The sequence below is a fragment of the Danio rerio genome, chromosome 6 (assembly GCF_052040795.2).
Source record: "Danio rerio strain M-AB ecotype USA chromosome 6, GRCz13ab, whole genome shotgun sequence".
Classification (NCBI taxonomy): Eukaryota; Metazoa; Chordata; class Actinopteri; order Cypriniformes; family Danionidae; genus Danio; species Danio rerio.
In genome coordinates, this window is record NC_141026.1 from 17,823,595 (window position 1) to 17,839,239 (window position 15,645).

The following is a 15,645-nucleotide window of genomic DNA, read 5'->3' on the forward strand; positions in this document are numbered from 1 at the left end:
AGTTTTTCTCAATGGCTTTGGTGCATTTCTCACAACACTATTTACATTTGCACAACAGTTAATGCATTTCTCAAAACTATTAGTCATTTGTGCACATCATAGTAGCAGTTTCTCATTCCTTCCAACAAATTGCGAATACTTTTGGACATGTATCAATTGCTTTCATACAACTCTCTGCTGTTTATAAAATTATTATTCGCTTATGTCATGTCAGTCAAAATAAACTAAACTTGTGAATGCTGAAAAGTCATTCCATTTAAAAACTAATAGTCCTCATCTCATTACTTGAGTCATTACATACAAAAATGTTGAACAAGTTGTCGAAATCTGACAAGCAAATTTTATAAAATTTTTTTACATCTTTATTTTCCAGAAAATGTCTTCTAAATTGAACAATTTCATGAATGATTTACAGACCTGTGTATGTTGTAGGTTCAGTTGCAATTTGTACTTAATGTTTGAAAGTTGTGCACAGCACATATTGTTTACAGTTGTGCACAGCTCTGCCCAAAGGGAGTTTATGTTTGTTGTAAATAAGAGTGTATTTATTCTTTTGCACAATGCTGTGAATAAATTAGAATTGCAAAGAGCATCTGCAGTAAAAATGTGAAACATACATATTCAGTGTCTTGTAATCAGATTCCTCACTAAATGCAGTGATGTCTAACTTTACTGTAGTTTTCAAATGGGTGAGCAAATAGTATATAGTGCTATCTTGAGCACTTTCAGAAAGTGTCACCAAAATCAGACTTTATTGCATTGAAAAAAAAATAGAGCAAACTGTCATAATGAAAACATGACAAAGCCATTTGACTATCTTTTTATAAACACTTGCCAGGACTTTTCCTCTTGATGACACTGACACTCTCATTGACATCAATACTTGCTTTTGAGGAATGAGCTATCCATTTTGAGTAAGTGACTCACTTTTTCATGTTATCATCTAGGTTTAGCAGTTTGTGCTAATTGTTTTGAGAAATGCATTAACTTGTGCAAATGTAAAAAGTGTTGTGAGAAATGCACCAAAGCCACTGAGAAAAACTAAACTGTGTTTTTATACATTTATTTATTTATTTTTCTGTGATGAGGATAGAATGAGTTCAATAGCCTATAAAAATAATTATATCTTGTGTTCTGTGGCGCAGTTTTCATATTTTGTACTTTGCACACATTTAAGATTTGAGGTGGGCTAAAAAATTAGCCAAAGATTCTCCTCATGTGTTCACAGCAACCAGATTTCATTATCGGTTAGGTTTTTAAAACTCCTATAATCTGAGCCCAGCTCAAGCCCACCACCACCCCCTTCCTCTTGAACATCTTTCGGTGATAGGTGATTCCTGACCAGCAGTTTCTAACCATTGCAGAGATGTGACTCCCTAGATTCTCCACTCCACTCTGTAAAAGACAAAGAAAACATCAACAGAGCTCTACCTGCTTGTTCAATACTATCTATTCGTCCGTCCGTCCAAAGAAAATACCCGACTATCACTCTGTGAAAATGTAAATAAATAAATTAAAATGTTTGATGAAGTAAATTTGATTCAACTTAAAAATGTAAGGCTGTACCTAATTTATCACGATAGACTTGTGATTATTGAGGTGTGTTTCCCTGTTCTTCCACATGCTCCGTACAAATCTGCAAAGAGAAAGATATCAGGTCTATAATTAATCTTACTACATTTCTTTGGAAACTAACTCCATTTTTCAGTCTGTTCAAGCAGTTCTACCTCTTTGCCAATTTTAAATTTTCTTAAAAAACTTTTGCATGAATTTTAAATTATGAGAATTCTGAGAAACACAAAACAAAAATGTATAGAATTATCTGTTGTCTGAGACCTGACTCTGATGGCGGAGAAATAATGTTATTAAGTCTAACTTTCTTGACTCATTAATCATCTCTCCTTTGTGCTTCATACAAAAAAAGCCTCGTATAGTCAAAATATGATCATCCTCATATTACTTAAACAGTAGTTTTGCAGACTTGCAAAACTTACTGAGCGCAGACACCACTGCATTAAAGGCTGTTATTCTGGTTTTATGAGTGGCATGTATTTTTTTCAGTGTGCATGTTAAACAACCGGGATTCACAGCAGAAGTAGAAGCAGCGGTGTGTGAGGCACACCAGAATGGTTTTCTGCACACATGCGTCAGTTTGTTCTCGATTAAACTGTTGCTTTATTTACTGCATTGCCCCCTTTACTGGAGCACGTGCCTCCGTATATGGGGTCTAGCGACACCCCTGGTCAGTCTCCTTTTCTGTCTGTTGTGTGTTCATTAACTACAATTTAAATAGTTGCCACAAAGAAGACATCTTTCCAACTATCAATGCCCACCTCCACCCCCTTCCTCTTGGAAGGACATCTACTGTATTTACCATCTGACCAGCCATTCATTCATTAATCTATCATCCATCCATTAATCCAAAAAAATCTAACCAGGGGTGCGTTTCCCAAAACCATTGTTAGCCAACTAAGGTCATGCGCATCAAAGAAAGTCATGTGATTTTGTTTTAACAGATTATGTAAAAAACTAGGAGTGATGGTACAGCATAAGGCAAACAAGTGGACCGACCACAATGTAGAGCATCTGACATGTTGTTTTGGTCATTCTAAAATCATTCAGCCAAAGTTCATCCTTAGACTGGTTCAGTATTATTATCTCCAGGCGCAAGTCATTTATTATATAAGAGAAAGGACCACAGTGTCTTCTCCTACCACAGCAAATTCCCTTTTTCTTTTTTATATTTGGTGCCGGTTTATCAGGAAGTGACCAGTTTTGTTCTCTTAGATGGAAACAGTGCTTTATTCATAAATGTCTTATGCAATATTCCAGTTCCCCTTCGGTTGGGGAACTTCAGTGCCATGAATGGGAGGATTCGGATCAGAAGCCGCTTATCTGGAGAGTATTGAACGGGCCAATGAATGAAATTAATTGGCAGCGTAAGCTTGCGCAGGTGTGCGACATCTGCAATTATCTCAGCATATAAGCACACCTGAAGCCAGCAGACGCCATCCTTTTCGCTTCAGATCCTTTCTGAGTGAGTCGATGAGGGTTCCTCTTGCTGATCAGCACTTCAGAGCGAACGAGTGTGTCTCCCGGTCCAGAGTGGGTCTTCGCGGTGGCAGACGGTCGAGCTGGGTTACTCCCTTGCCTGCGGTTCTTTGGGTCCGGTCCTCCAGAGCGGTGCGTATAGTTGCAACTTTCCTAAAAGAGCAACACAGTCGTGCAGCACGTCCTTTTCAGGATGGCGCTCCGACTGTGCGTTTCTGGATGCGGGGGTTTCCTGTCTCCGGATGATGGACACGATCACTGCATTGCATGTTTGGGGGTCCAGCATGTTAATGCGGTGCTCGCGGGCGGTTCATGTCGTCATTGCGATGCCATGACCGTTGCACAGCTAAGATCGCGGCTAACTTTCGCAAGAGAGCGAGCCACCCCAGTTGCCTCCTGCTCTAAAAAAGCAGCGGGCGCTCGGGCAGATCTGAGGGTTTCAGCGGGAGCTAATCCGCCGCCCACGGGCTCGCGGACCTCTCGCTCCTCACGGCGCTCCATCCAAGCTTCGGGTGGTGAGAGTGATCCGTCTAACCAGATGGTAGCTCTCACACTCGCTGACACCGGAGATCAGATGTCCTCCGCGGCATCGGAGGGTGGGCTTTCACTGTCCGACGAAGATCCGGACCCGCTCGCCCCCTCCGGGCAGGTGAGCGCTGTCAAATCGGATCCTGAAGCGGACATGTTAGCCGTGCTTTCCCGGGCTGCTTCGGCCGTGGGGTTGGAGATGGTTTATCCCCCAGCTCCGCGGCCGGACCGACTAGATGGGTGCTACGTAGAGGACCAGAAGGCGAAGCCTTCGAAGCCTCTCGTCCCCTTCTTCCCGGAAGTGCACAGTAGGCTCACGCAGTCCTGGAGGGCACCTTTCTCTGCCCGTGCTGCGAGTGCCTCCGCCCTCACCGCCCTTGACGGCGGAGCTGCCAGGGGGTATGAGGCGATCCCGTCAGTGGAGCGCGCTATCGCGGTCAATCTTTGTCCGCGCGGCGCCTCTACGTGGCGGGGTTTGCCCCGCCTCCCGTCCAAAGCCTGTAGGTTGTCTGCCTCCCTCGGAGCCAGAGCTTATAAGGCTGCGGGCCAGGCTGCTTCTGCTTTGCACGCGATGGCCACCTACCAGCGCTACCAAGCGCAGGCGCTGGCCGAGCTGCACGAGGGCGGGTCCAACCCAAGCTTATTACATGAGCTGCGCACCGCGACCGACTATGCTCTTCGGACTACTAAGTCCGCCGCGTGTGCGCTGGGGAGGACGATGTCCACACTTGTGGTTCAGGAACGCCACCTCTGGCTAAACCTGGCCGATATGCGCGACGTTGACAAAGTTCGCTTTCTTGACTCGCCCATATCCCAGGCTGGCCTGTTCGGCGACACCGTCGGTGAATTCACCCAGGAATTCAAGGCGGTGAAAGAGCAGTCGGATGCGATGGGCAATGTCATCTATCGGCGTGGCCGTAAGCCCGCTCCGCCCGCCGAGCCATCCACTTCCGCTGTTCCTCGCCGAGGGCGCCCGCCAACGAGTGCTGCCCCGCCCCCGCCTGCGCCTCCGGCCAAGCGGGCGCGGCGTTCACCTCGAAAGCAGGCAGCCCCTCCTGCCCAGGGCGCCGTTAAGTCCGGTAAACGGACCGCGAAGCGTCCCTGAGACAGGCCATCCGGAGAAGAGGAAACTTGCTCTTTCCCCGCTGGAGGGCGGGGCCCCGATAACAACGGTACTTTTCAGTGCCACCAAAACATCAGTAAAAGAGCACTTTTTCCCTTCCCCGGATGTGACTGCACGAGTTCTGCCAGTCCGGGACGCGCTGCCTTCCGGCTCGCAGACTCTACGTGCTTCGCCAGTGGCTCACGAGCGCTGGGGGGACGGTCTCCCTTTCCTCAGGGATCTTTTCTCGGGATGGAGCTGGACTCGATCACCATGGTAGCGCACCTCTCCGAGGAACGCGCTCGCCTGTTGCTGAACTGTCTGAGGGAGCTCGACAGCAAACTAGTGGTCCCACTGAAGTTCTTTCAGAGGCTCCTGGGGCATATGGCATCCGCAGCCGCCGTCACGCCGCTCGGGTTGCTCCATATGAGACCACTTCAGCACTGGCTTCACGATCGGGTCCCCAGACGCGCATGGCACGCGGGCACACACCGGGTCTCGGTTACTGCGCTGTGTCGCCGCGCCCTCAGCCCTTGGAACGACCCCTCGTTCCTACAGGCCGGTGTGCCTCTAGGACAGGCGTCCAGCCATGTTGTTGTTTCAACAGACGCTTCCAACACGGGTTGGGGGGCCGTGTGTCGCGGGCATGCGGCTGCGGGCCTCTGGAAGGGTGCCCAGCTGCATTGGCATATCAATCGCCTAGAGCTGTTGGCAGTGTTCCTCGCTCTCCACCGCTTTTTACCGGTGCTGGAGCGGCAACACGTGCTGGTCAGGACGGACAGTATGGCGGCGGCGGCGTATATCAACCGCATGGGGGGTATGCGCTCTCGCCGCATGTCTCAGCTCGCCCGCCGTCTGCTCCTCTGGAGTCACCCGCGGCTGAAATCGCTGCGCGCCATTCACGTCCCAGGCACGCTCAATCGTGCAGCCGATGCGCTCTCACGACAGCTGTTACGCCCTGGAGAATGGAGACTCCACCCCGAGTCTGTTCAGCTGATATGGGCGCGATTCGGGGAGGCCCAGATCGATCTGTTTGCTTCCCCCGAGAACGCTCACTGCCAGTTGTTTTTTTCCCTGACCGAGGGCTCTCTCGGCACGGATGCACTGGCCCACAGCTGGCCTCGGGGCATGCGCAAGTATGCGTTTCCCCCAGTGAGCCTGCTCGCGCAGTTTCTGTGCAAGGTCAGGGAGGACGAGGAACAGGTTCTGCTAGTTGCGCCCCTTTGGCCCAACCGGACCTGGATATCAGAGCTCTCACTCCTCGCGACGGCCCTCCCCTGGCGGATCCCTTTGAGAGAGGACCTACTCTCTCAGGGACAGGGCACCATCTGGCACCCTCGCCCCGATCTTTGGAACCTCCACGTGTGGTCCCTAGACGCGAGGAAGACTTAGGTAACCTACCGACTGCGGTGGTTAATACCATCACTCAGGCTAGAGCCCCCTCCACGAGGCGCGCCTACGCCCTGAAGTGGAGTCTATTCACTGAATGGTGCGTCTCTCGCAGAGAAGACCCCCGAAATTGCCAGATTAGTGTTGTGCTCTCTTTCCTTCAAGAGAAGTTGGACAGCAGGCTGTCGCCCTCCACTCTCAAGGTTTACGTGGCCGCCATCTCTGCTTATCATAGCGCGGTAGCTGGCGGCACCGTGGGAAAGCATAACCTGGTCATCCAGTTCCTTAGGGGTGCTAGGCGAATTAATCCATCTCGCCCCCCTCTCATGCCCTCTTGGGATCTCGCCCTCGTTCTCACGAGTCTGCGATCCGATCCCTTTGAGCCACTCGAATCAGTATCTCTAAGATTTCTGTCCCTGAAGACAGCTCTGCTGGTTGCGTTGGCCTCCATCAAGAGGGTCGGGGACCTGGAGGCATTTTCGGTCAGTGACTCGTGCCTGGAATTCGGGCCGGATTACTCTCACGTCATCCTGAGACCCCGCCCCGGTTATGTGCCCAAGGTTCCTACCACCCCCTTTAGAGATCAGGTAGTGAACCTGCAAGCGCTGCCCCCGGAGGAGGCAGACCCAGCCCTTTCTTTAATTTGTCCAGTTCGCGCTCTGCGCATTTATGTGGACCGTACTCAGAATTTTAGATCATCTGAGCAGCTCTTTGTCTGTTATGGCGGTTGGCAGCAGGGAAGTGCCGTATCAAAACAAAGATTATCCCACTGGATTGTGGATGCCATTTCACTCGCTTATTCGAGTCGAGGTCAGCCGTGTCCCCCGGGAGTTCGTGCACACTCCACTCGGAGCGTTGCATCCTCTTGGGCGCGTGCACGCGGCGCCTCTCTAACAGACATCTGTAGAGCTGCGGGCTGGGCGACACCCAACACATTTGCAAGGTTTTACAATCTGCGAGTGGAGCCGGTTTCCTCAAGGGTATTAGGTAACCCTTTGGTGATTGAGGAGACAACTCGGTAGGGTGTTGAAACACGCTTGCGGCGCCATTCTCCCTAACACGGAGGTACGTGCGCCTTTTTTATCTGTCAGTAAAGTTCCCCGTCAGGTGAGCCCTGCAGATTCCTCCGTGGCCCCCAGCACTGACTCAGCGGAGGAGTCACTTGCTGGCCCACTACGTTGTAGGTCTGCCCGCTGGTCAGCCCGCGTTTTGGGTATAGGTGCCTGCTATGCGTGATCCCCACTAGGCGATCCCATATGCTTATTCCGCCACGGTTAAGTCCCCCCCCTGGGTGGACCCGTGTCTTCCCTCTCCGCTAACCACTCTTTTGCTATGCGTACTCCCCCTTTTTAGGGCTAGTCCATAGGTAAATTCTGCCATCTATCCCCCCCCTTGGGTAACGGATGGCCTCCGCAGCGTCCTCCCTATCGGGATTGCACGCTTCCCAACGTACTGTCGTATTTCCTAGAATTATCTAGATGCTCACGACTTCCCAAAAAATATATCTAAATCCGTAAAACTTCTGTTGAAGTAGGATAAATTAGGGCCAGGGACACGTTGGAGGACCGCGCCCCCCATGATGTGGGTGCGTCACGCTTGCTTGACTATCTCCTCATCGGGGGTGTTGGTAAGGTGCAGTCATTATGGCGCTTTCCATATTCTCCCATTCATGGCACTGAAGTTCCCCAACCGAAGGGGATTGTTCGAGGTTACAGAAGTAACCCTTCGTTCCCCGAGGAGGGGAACGGAAGTGCCATATTCCGTCGCCATAATGACTGTCCCTTAGCTGTTTGAAAGTCTCTTCAGCTTAAAAGGATGGCGTCTGCTGGCTTCAGGTGTGCTTATATGCTGAGATAATTGCAGATGTCGCACACCTGCGCAAGCTTACGCTGCCAATTAATTTCATTCATTGGCCCGTTCAATACTCTCCAGATAAGCGGCTTCTGATCCGAATCCTCCCATTCATGGCACTTCCGTTCCCCTCCTCGGGGAACGAAGGGTTACTTCTGTAACCTCGAACGTTTTGTGGATAAATCTCTTTGGATGGAAACACAGCTAATGATAACTAGGTGTAAGTCTTCTTGCCACACACACTTGTCATCGTGGCTTTAATGTCCTTAGGAGACATCCAAATTCCAACTGCGCCAAGTAAATTAAATAAATAAACTGACCCAAGTGTTTCTAATCCCGCTGAGAGTGGACTGATGGATGTTGAGACAATCCCTCAGATCCTGCTCTTTCTGACCAGCGACAGGTAAACCAGGAACAGGAACCATTGGTCAATCAGTGGAAGGCATTGGCTCTGGTGCGGAGCAGGAGTCTTCATGACAAAAATGATGATCATTACCTGGTAAAGTTAACAGACATTAACATCTCTGGTGTATTTTGTAAATAACACATGACTTCAGATGAACAACAAATTCCACTGTATCTCACATTTCACAGTTTTATGGACAAACTTTAATTATATTATTATAAACATTTCTCAAGTAACATCTTATGACAAATATAAAATATATCCCAAGTAAATAACTCAAAAATGAAATTATAAACATGTAAACACTTTAAGGAAATAAACAGTTTTTTCCCCTTTAAAATACAAATATTACATTTCTTGTATAAAAATTTGTATAAATAAAACTTTGTGATCCTTTTTGTTGAAAATATAAAGTAGTGATGAACAATATATTGTTTGAGCATCGATATCGCAATGTGCGTATTTGCAATAGTCACAATGCAGGATTAATTTTAATAATGATTAAAAGATAAAAATATTATCAAAATTTGACATTATTTATCTAATGATGACCATGTTATTTTACATTTGATTGTTTCGTTTCTGTACTTGAATACTGTTCCACTCCCCAGAAAAGCATAAAGCACTGTTTATTTATTTATTATTGCTTGTAATTTGTTATAATTTATGCAGATGAACTGCATAGAAAAAGTCTTGATCATCCAAGTCGAGCTAAATTAATAAAATCTTTCCAAATATAGCTATTCAAATCATCTGGTGAAATTATATTCCTATCGCAATGTATATTAGAGCAAAACTAAAAAATTGCAATGTCAGATTTTTCCAATATCGAGCAGCCCTAATATAAAGGAATTGACAACACTGCCAGAGAGTCTTTCTCAGCCTCACGCATGCTAGACGTGAGCTAACTACACCTACATTGAGGTATAAACAGAATAGAAAACTCTTTTTCAGTACATGATAATGATATATACATCATACCATCCAGCCCTACTGCATTTATTTATTGCTATATTTAGTTGAAAAATCTTATTATTAAACTTTTAACAGAGCAACTTAAACATATACAAGAACAAGGTACATAAAAAAAGAAAACAAATACAAGGTGAAATAATATTAATTAAAAAGAAAAAGGTAAAAGGTACGAAAAAATACATAAATAAAAATAAATAAGTAAATAAATAAATGAATAAATAAATAAATAAAGTTAGGGGAAAGGGGGGGGGGTTTGGGGGGATTACATTTTAGTATTTGGGTTAAATCTGTTCTCAAAATATGACAGGAAGGGTCTCCAAAGTTTGAAGAATCTATTATTTGAGTCCTGGATGTTATATTTGAGTTTTTCAAGCTTTAGATACATCATGACATTTTCTACCCATTTAGTATGTGTTGGTGGTTTAGTTGACTTCCACTGCAAAAGAATAAGTCTTCGGGCCAGCAAAGTAGAGAACGCTAGTGCATTTAATTGACCTGCTGGTAGTGAAAGATTTTCAGGTGTCGCACCAAATATTGCCATTACTGGATCTAATAGTATCTCCTTTTCACATATATAAGAAAAAGGCTCAAACACCACAGTCCAAAATGGTCTTAGGGATGGACATGTCCAGAACATATGACCTAAGGTGGCCTCGTCTCTGTGGCACCTAGAGCATGTTGGGTCAATTTCTGGAAATATTCTGGACAATTTGCTTTTAGAAAAGTGCAGCCTTTGAATTATCTTAAATTGTAATAAACCGTGTTTGACACAAATAGATGTTGAGTGAATTTGCTTAATTGTTGATTGCCAGACTGACTCTGGAACTATATTTCCTAAGTCATCTTCCCACTGTTTCTTTAGAAAATCTAGAGATGGTGCAGCTGCTCTGTGAATCAGACTGTTTACTTTTGATATCAGACTACCCTCAGATGCATTTAGATCAAAGATCTCCTCAATCCAGCTACTTATGGGAGGAGCTGAAAGTGTATTAAAATACCTTTTTACTAGACTTCTTACCTGAAGATATCTGAAGAAATGTGATTTAGGAATATCCAATTCTTTAGTCATATGTTCAAATGACATAAAATGACTTCCTTGAAAAAAGTCCCTTGCATATCTGAGTCCCTTTCTAAACCAGATCTGAAAAGCATGATCAATTAAGGATGGTGGAAATAATGCATTGGAAGTAATGGGTAATAAAGAAAGTGCTTGCTTTTGCTTAAAATGCGTCCTAAACTGAGCCCATATCTTTAATAAACCATTGACTATAGGATTGTTTGGCAGATATTTTCTATTAAGTGGTAGTGAGGCACAAAGCATTGAAAACAGAGAAACTGTCCCACAGGATGCCTGCTCCATCTCTACCCACTCAGGTTCATTCTCCTGATTTTCAGGATCTGTCAGATAAACAATTTTTTCAATGTTACATGACCAATAGTAATACATAAAGTTGGGCAACGCCAGTCCCCCAACTTCTTTCTGCCTTTCTAAAAATGCTTTCCTAATTCATGGAATGCTTTTATTCCATATAAAAGAAGACACCTGTTTATCCAGCTCCTTAAAGAAGGATTTACGAATGAATACTGGGACATTTTGAAACAAAAACAAGAACCTTGGCAAAGTAGACATCTTAACCGCATTAATTCTGCCTGCAAGAGAGATAGGCAATAAAGACCATCGGTTTAAATCTTGTTTCGTTTTTTCCATCACTGCATCAAAATTACATCTAAATAGCTGTTTATATGTACTGGTCACAGAAACTCCCAGGTACTTAAAAGATATATTACTAATTTTAAATGAAAATTTACTGAGGTCTGACTGTTTTGCTATCTTATTAATTGGAAATAATATACTTTTACTGAAATTAATTTCTTATCCTGAAACTGCCCCGAAGCTATTTATAAGATCTATTGTTTTGGGTATGGAACTATCAGGATTGGATATGTATATAATGAGATCATCTGCGTACAGTGAAACCTTTTGAGTCTTCCCACTCCTATTAATGCCTAGCAAGTCTGACTCTTTCCTTAAAGCTATAGCTAGTGGCTCTATTGCTATATTAAATAGGAGGGGAGAAAGGGGACAGCCCTGTCTGGTGCCTCTATATAAAGGAAAAAAGTTTGATATTACCTTGTTAGTTCTTATACAAGCAGTTGGATGCGAATTTAGTATACTAATCCAAGTGCAAAAACCAGGACCAAAGCCAAAATTTTTCAGAGCTGTGAATAGATATTCATACTCAATACGGTCAAAGGCTTTATGAGCATCTAATGACAATAGCACCTCTGGCAAATGTGAACTTTGTGAGTAAAGTATATTAAATAGTCTCCGTAAGTTGCTTGAAAGCTGCCGCCCTGCTATGAATCCTGTTTGATCTTGATGAATAAGTGTTTGTATGACTGGATTAAGCCTTGCTGCCAAAATCTTTGCTAATATCTTGTAATCATTCGAAAGTAAACTTATAGGTCGATATGAGTCACACTTCAAGGGATCCTTACCTTTTTTGTGTATAACAGTGATAATAGCTTGTGACATAGTTGGTGGTAAAGATTTCTGCTCAGTTATTTCTATAAACACCTTTTTGAATATTGGGGATAATTTGTGTGAAAATGTTTTATAAAATTCAATTATAAATCCATCAGGGCCAGGTGCCTTTCCGCTTTTTATTTGTTTGATAGCTTGTTCAATTTCTTTTATAGATATGGGTAGTTCAAGATTATCCTTGTCTTGATCACTGATATTGGGCATTTCTATTGTATCAAAAAAATGGGATATATTCGCTTTATTATTTGTCTCGGATGTATATAACTTTTCATAGAATTTTTTAAACTGCTTGTTAATGTCCAACTGATCTGTTATTGCCATATTTATAGCAGAAATAATTCTTATAATCCTTACCCTTATAATCTTAATTGAAATACAAAAATGCACTTCCTGTTTGTTTTTCTGTTAAATTGCCAGATTACGTATATCTTAGGAATTGGGCATGACTAACATATTTAACCACGCGGCTCCAACTGTCAGTTTTGACACTAAGCAGAAATGGTGAGCAGGAGGTGTCTGTTAGGTTTTAATAACTTTGCCCAAACACTTTTCCCAATCTTTCGGAATGAAATGCCTACTTTACTACATCCAATCAGCTCGCAGTACAAAAAACAAGCCACGCCCACCGTTGTGTCATTTAATATTCAGTTTCTCTAGGAACTGTGTCACAATATAAAAAAAAAAAGTCGCAACTTCCGGTTCATGCAGACTTTAAACATTTTGTTTACTGGAGGTGAAAAAAGTTCAAGATTTACATTTATTTGAAAACAGTAAAGACTCAGTTCTTGGTTATTGGGTATAAAATCAATTTTATTGTTAATTTTCTTTAAAAAAAAGGACAGAATATAAACAACCATTTTTCATTATGAAAAACATTTAGATTACTCTAGGCTTGTTTTACTAATTTATATTATATATTTTTTTCATTGCATAGTCTCATTTTAAAAACACTTTATACCAGTTTGCACTCCGAGCTGGTGTGTGTGCAGGTGTGCGTGTGTGTGTGTGTGTGTGTCTTCAGCTCGTACAGCTTCACACAGAGGCTCACAGATGCAGCAGAGGAAGCTCAGGATCAGGATCTGTTCTCCTCAGTTCCTCTGCCCCTCCTGCTCTCCTTCTACAAATCATTGACAGCGTTTATCTACACTGAACCTGACAATGCAACCCAAGCCATGACTGCTGGATTTAGATAAGTGTAATGTCACTGGCCACCTGTGCAGTGCAACCAGGGATGGCTCTCAATGTCATCTAAACTGGGCCGATCAGCCGGTGCTGCACTGAGACACCAGCGAATCAGCTGACGGCACTCTGTTACACACAACACCGTCTTCAGAAACACACAACAACACACTTCTGCTCGCTCGCCAGGCTATCTCTGAATGTGTCTGAATCTCTTACCTGTTGACAAGCTCCTAGGGAAGGTCAGTCTGCTTCTGGACGTGATCCTCTGTGCGCCTCTGAATGGGAAACGGTCACACAGGATGTTGTAGAGCGTCACTCCTACTGACCAGACTGTAGCTGGAGTCGCATGGTAGCGATGTCTACGAAACCACTCGGGAGGAGCGTATGCAGGAGTGCCTGAGAGACATAAGAAGACCACAAACATCTGCTCAACATGCTCCAGTACAGACAAATTCCCTTTAGTGGATCAGCAGAAGTTCACAAACATCAACAGAACGTTTCCTTCTGTAACTCAAACTCACCTGCAAAGTATTTGTAGGCCGATCGCTTCAGCAGATCTCCACAGCCGAAGTCCAGCAGCTTGATGTCCTGGGACTCTGTGGAGATCAGCAGGTTTTCTGGTTTGACGTCCCGGTGCAGGACGCCGCGGCTCTCGCAGTGTTTTAGGGCCGCGATCAGCTGCACCAGCACTTTCTTGGCCAGACGCTCATCCAGACAGCCGTTCTCCTCACAGAAGCTCTGGAGATCTTGGCAAGGATCCGGTCGCTCCAGGATCAGGATGTAGCGCCTGGGACGGTCAAACCAGTCCAGCAGCTGCAGGACACTGGGGCAGGCAGGAGCTGACGTGACACGGGTCATCAATGCCACCTCCAGCGGCAGCCGACCCTGACCATCCTGCAGGACAAACCCTCCATTATATCCAGAACTCAATCAAACACAGCAAACACAACAGATTCACATCAAAACATACAACTTTCAGTCGCTCGGGGGTCCGGTCCTTCGACACGTACTTGATGGCCACCTGCAGACAGAAAAAGCAGAGTAAATCACACCTGCCTGATTGTGACACATGACATTTACTGACAGCAACATTTCTAAAGCATGTCTGAACAAAGGAGGGAAGAAAATCTCTTACTGGTAGTCCATCAGACCTGCGCATCCCAGCAAACACAGAGCCGAATCCACCTCGTCCCAGCAACGGGCCCTTCTGGTACAAGTCTGCAACACAGAAAAGCACAAGAAATGAAGAAAAGAGAGAAAGAGAAAACATGCTGCGGTCTCATCAATGACAAATCATTTCCAAACTGAGCCATAAGATCTAGAAGATGAGCTGTGCTGACCTCTGCGAGAGCGTTTGGCTGGTCTGCTGGACGAGGTGGACAGTGTTTGCTGGCTGCTGCTCTGCCTTTTCCTCTTGCTGTTCCTCTGGTCTGTGGATGCAGAATCAGCCAAATGTGAAGGCACAGGAGCCAAAAAACCAGGAAGCTCAGTGGTGCTGTCCCGTGTATCTTCTGTGCATCAAAACATTTTTAATGAATTTTTTTTTGTTAACTTCTGTAATCCTTTTCATATTAGTCAAACACCATACAGCATCATACAGTGATATACAATGACAAACAAATGAAAGATTAAAAACACTCACCTCCTCTTTCTTCACCCATGTGGGACATGGACAATCTCCTCCAACCTGCAATAAAACAGACAAATACAGACAAATATAAAAAAATAAATGTAAAACAAAGTAAAGAAAAAGAAAAAGAAGAAAAAAAACGAAATAAAAAAAGAGCAACAAAGTTGTTTAAAAAATAATCAGAAAAATAACGAAAAAAAGATGATTAGAGAAATTGTGCTCTTTAAAATAAGTCTTTTTCTCTCAGAAATCCTCCAACAGCTTCAGAAATCTCAGGAATCGCACAGAAATGCTCTGCAAAGTCGCCTCGTCTCTCAACCAACAGATTGCGATGGGTTTGATTGTTTTTATATGCAGTCAGAATTCATATCATAACACGCGTTGCTATAGCAACTAACATTGTAAAATACAAATAGCCAAAAAGGGGTATAAATCCGATTAGTTCTAATTAAAAGCTCTTGTTATTAAATTAAAAATGTATAAAAATTTAATTTCCGGCATAATTTTCAATAGGCCAATCAGCTTTCATCAACACTGCGTCATCAACATACACTGATTGAGCTATCGAAATTAAATGAAATGAAATACTAAAAGCCTTATTTAATTTAATATCATTGTTGTTTATTATACAATTTATTTTATTTAAAAATATAAATCATTAATATACCTAAATTGTGCGTTCGCCATACATTTATTACGCAAGGAGTGACGTCAGGGACGTCAGTCACATGACCTTTCGTAATGCCCTGCTTCAGCGTGATTCGGCAATAATATGAAATTTAGCGTAAATAAACTCCTAGAAATGTGTTTCTCTGAAAATAATACAATATTTTTTCTGAAAACAGTTTATGATTCCTGTAGCTCTCCCGAATGGAGAACAATTTCATCCTTGTCCACTTCTTCATTATGGTAAGTTACATTTATAGAAGAGCTCGTTTGTTTAGTACTGTTTATTAAAATCTTTATTCTTGAATTTCTGTGTGATT

General features: G+C 44.0%; 1 protein-coding gene across 4 annotated transcripts; it reads right to left on the reverse strand.

The window, feature by feature from the left end:
• Window positions 1-370: 370 nt before the first annotated feature.
• LOC137495952 (serine/threonine-protein kinase pim-3-like) lies at window positions 371-14,982 on the reverse strand. Of its 4 annotated transcripts, XR_015493463.1 has the most exons (9): window positions 14,672-14,982; window positions 14,370-14,540; window positions 14,165-14,247; window positions 14,000-14,050; window positions 13,551-13,923; window positions 13,246-13,425; window positions 8,242-8,417; window positions 1,567-1,636; window positions 371-1,395 (listed from the first exon to the last, which is right to left on the reverse strand). XR_015493463.1 is itself a non-coding variant. In XM_087257071.1 (8 exons), exons 1-8 carry the CDS (start codon window positions 14,697-14,699, stop codon window positions 12,936-12,938), a joined length of 1,011 nt encoding a protein of 336 aa, XP_087113197.1. In that variant the 5' UTR covers window positions 14,700-14,982; the 3' UTR covers window positions 12,391-12,935. The 4 variants fall into 4 exon arrangements, 3 of the variants coding, with proteins under 3 accessions (XP_087113198.1, XP_087113197.1, XP_087113196.1); XM_087257071.1 differs by lacking the exons at window positions 371-1,395; window positions 1,567-1,636; window positions 8,242-8,417 and adding exons at window positions 12,391-12,964; window positions 13,060-13,155; XM_087257070.1 differs by lacking the exons at window positions 371-1,395; window positions 1,567-1,636; window positions 8,242-8,417 and adding exons at window positions 12,687-12,953; window positions 13,060-13,155.
• Window positions 14,983-15,645: the final 663 nt, after the last annotated feature.

What these genes read in the sequence shown, in the direction of transcription:
- LOC137495952 (XM_087257070.1), bottom strand. Translation starts at nt 14,699, where the DNA reads ATGTCCCACATGGGTGAAGAAAGAGGAG. An exon ending in AGCCAAACGCTCTCGCAGAG is followed by an intron (nt 14,248 to 14,369) that starts GTCAGCACAGCT and finishes TCTGTGTTGCAG; the next exon opens with ACTTGTACCAGAAGGGCCCG. An exon ending in CCCCCGAGCGACTGAAAGTT is followed by an intron (nt 13,924 to 13,999) that starts GTATGTTTTGAT and finishes TTTGTCCTGCAG; the next exon opens with GATGGTCAGGGTCGGCTGCC.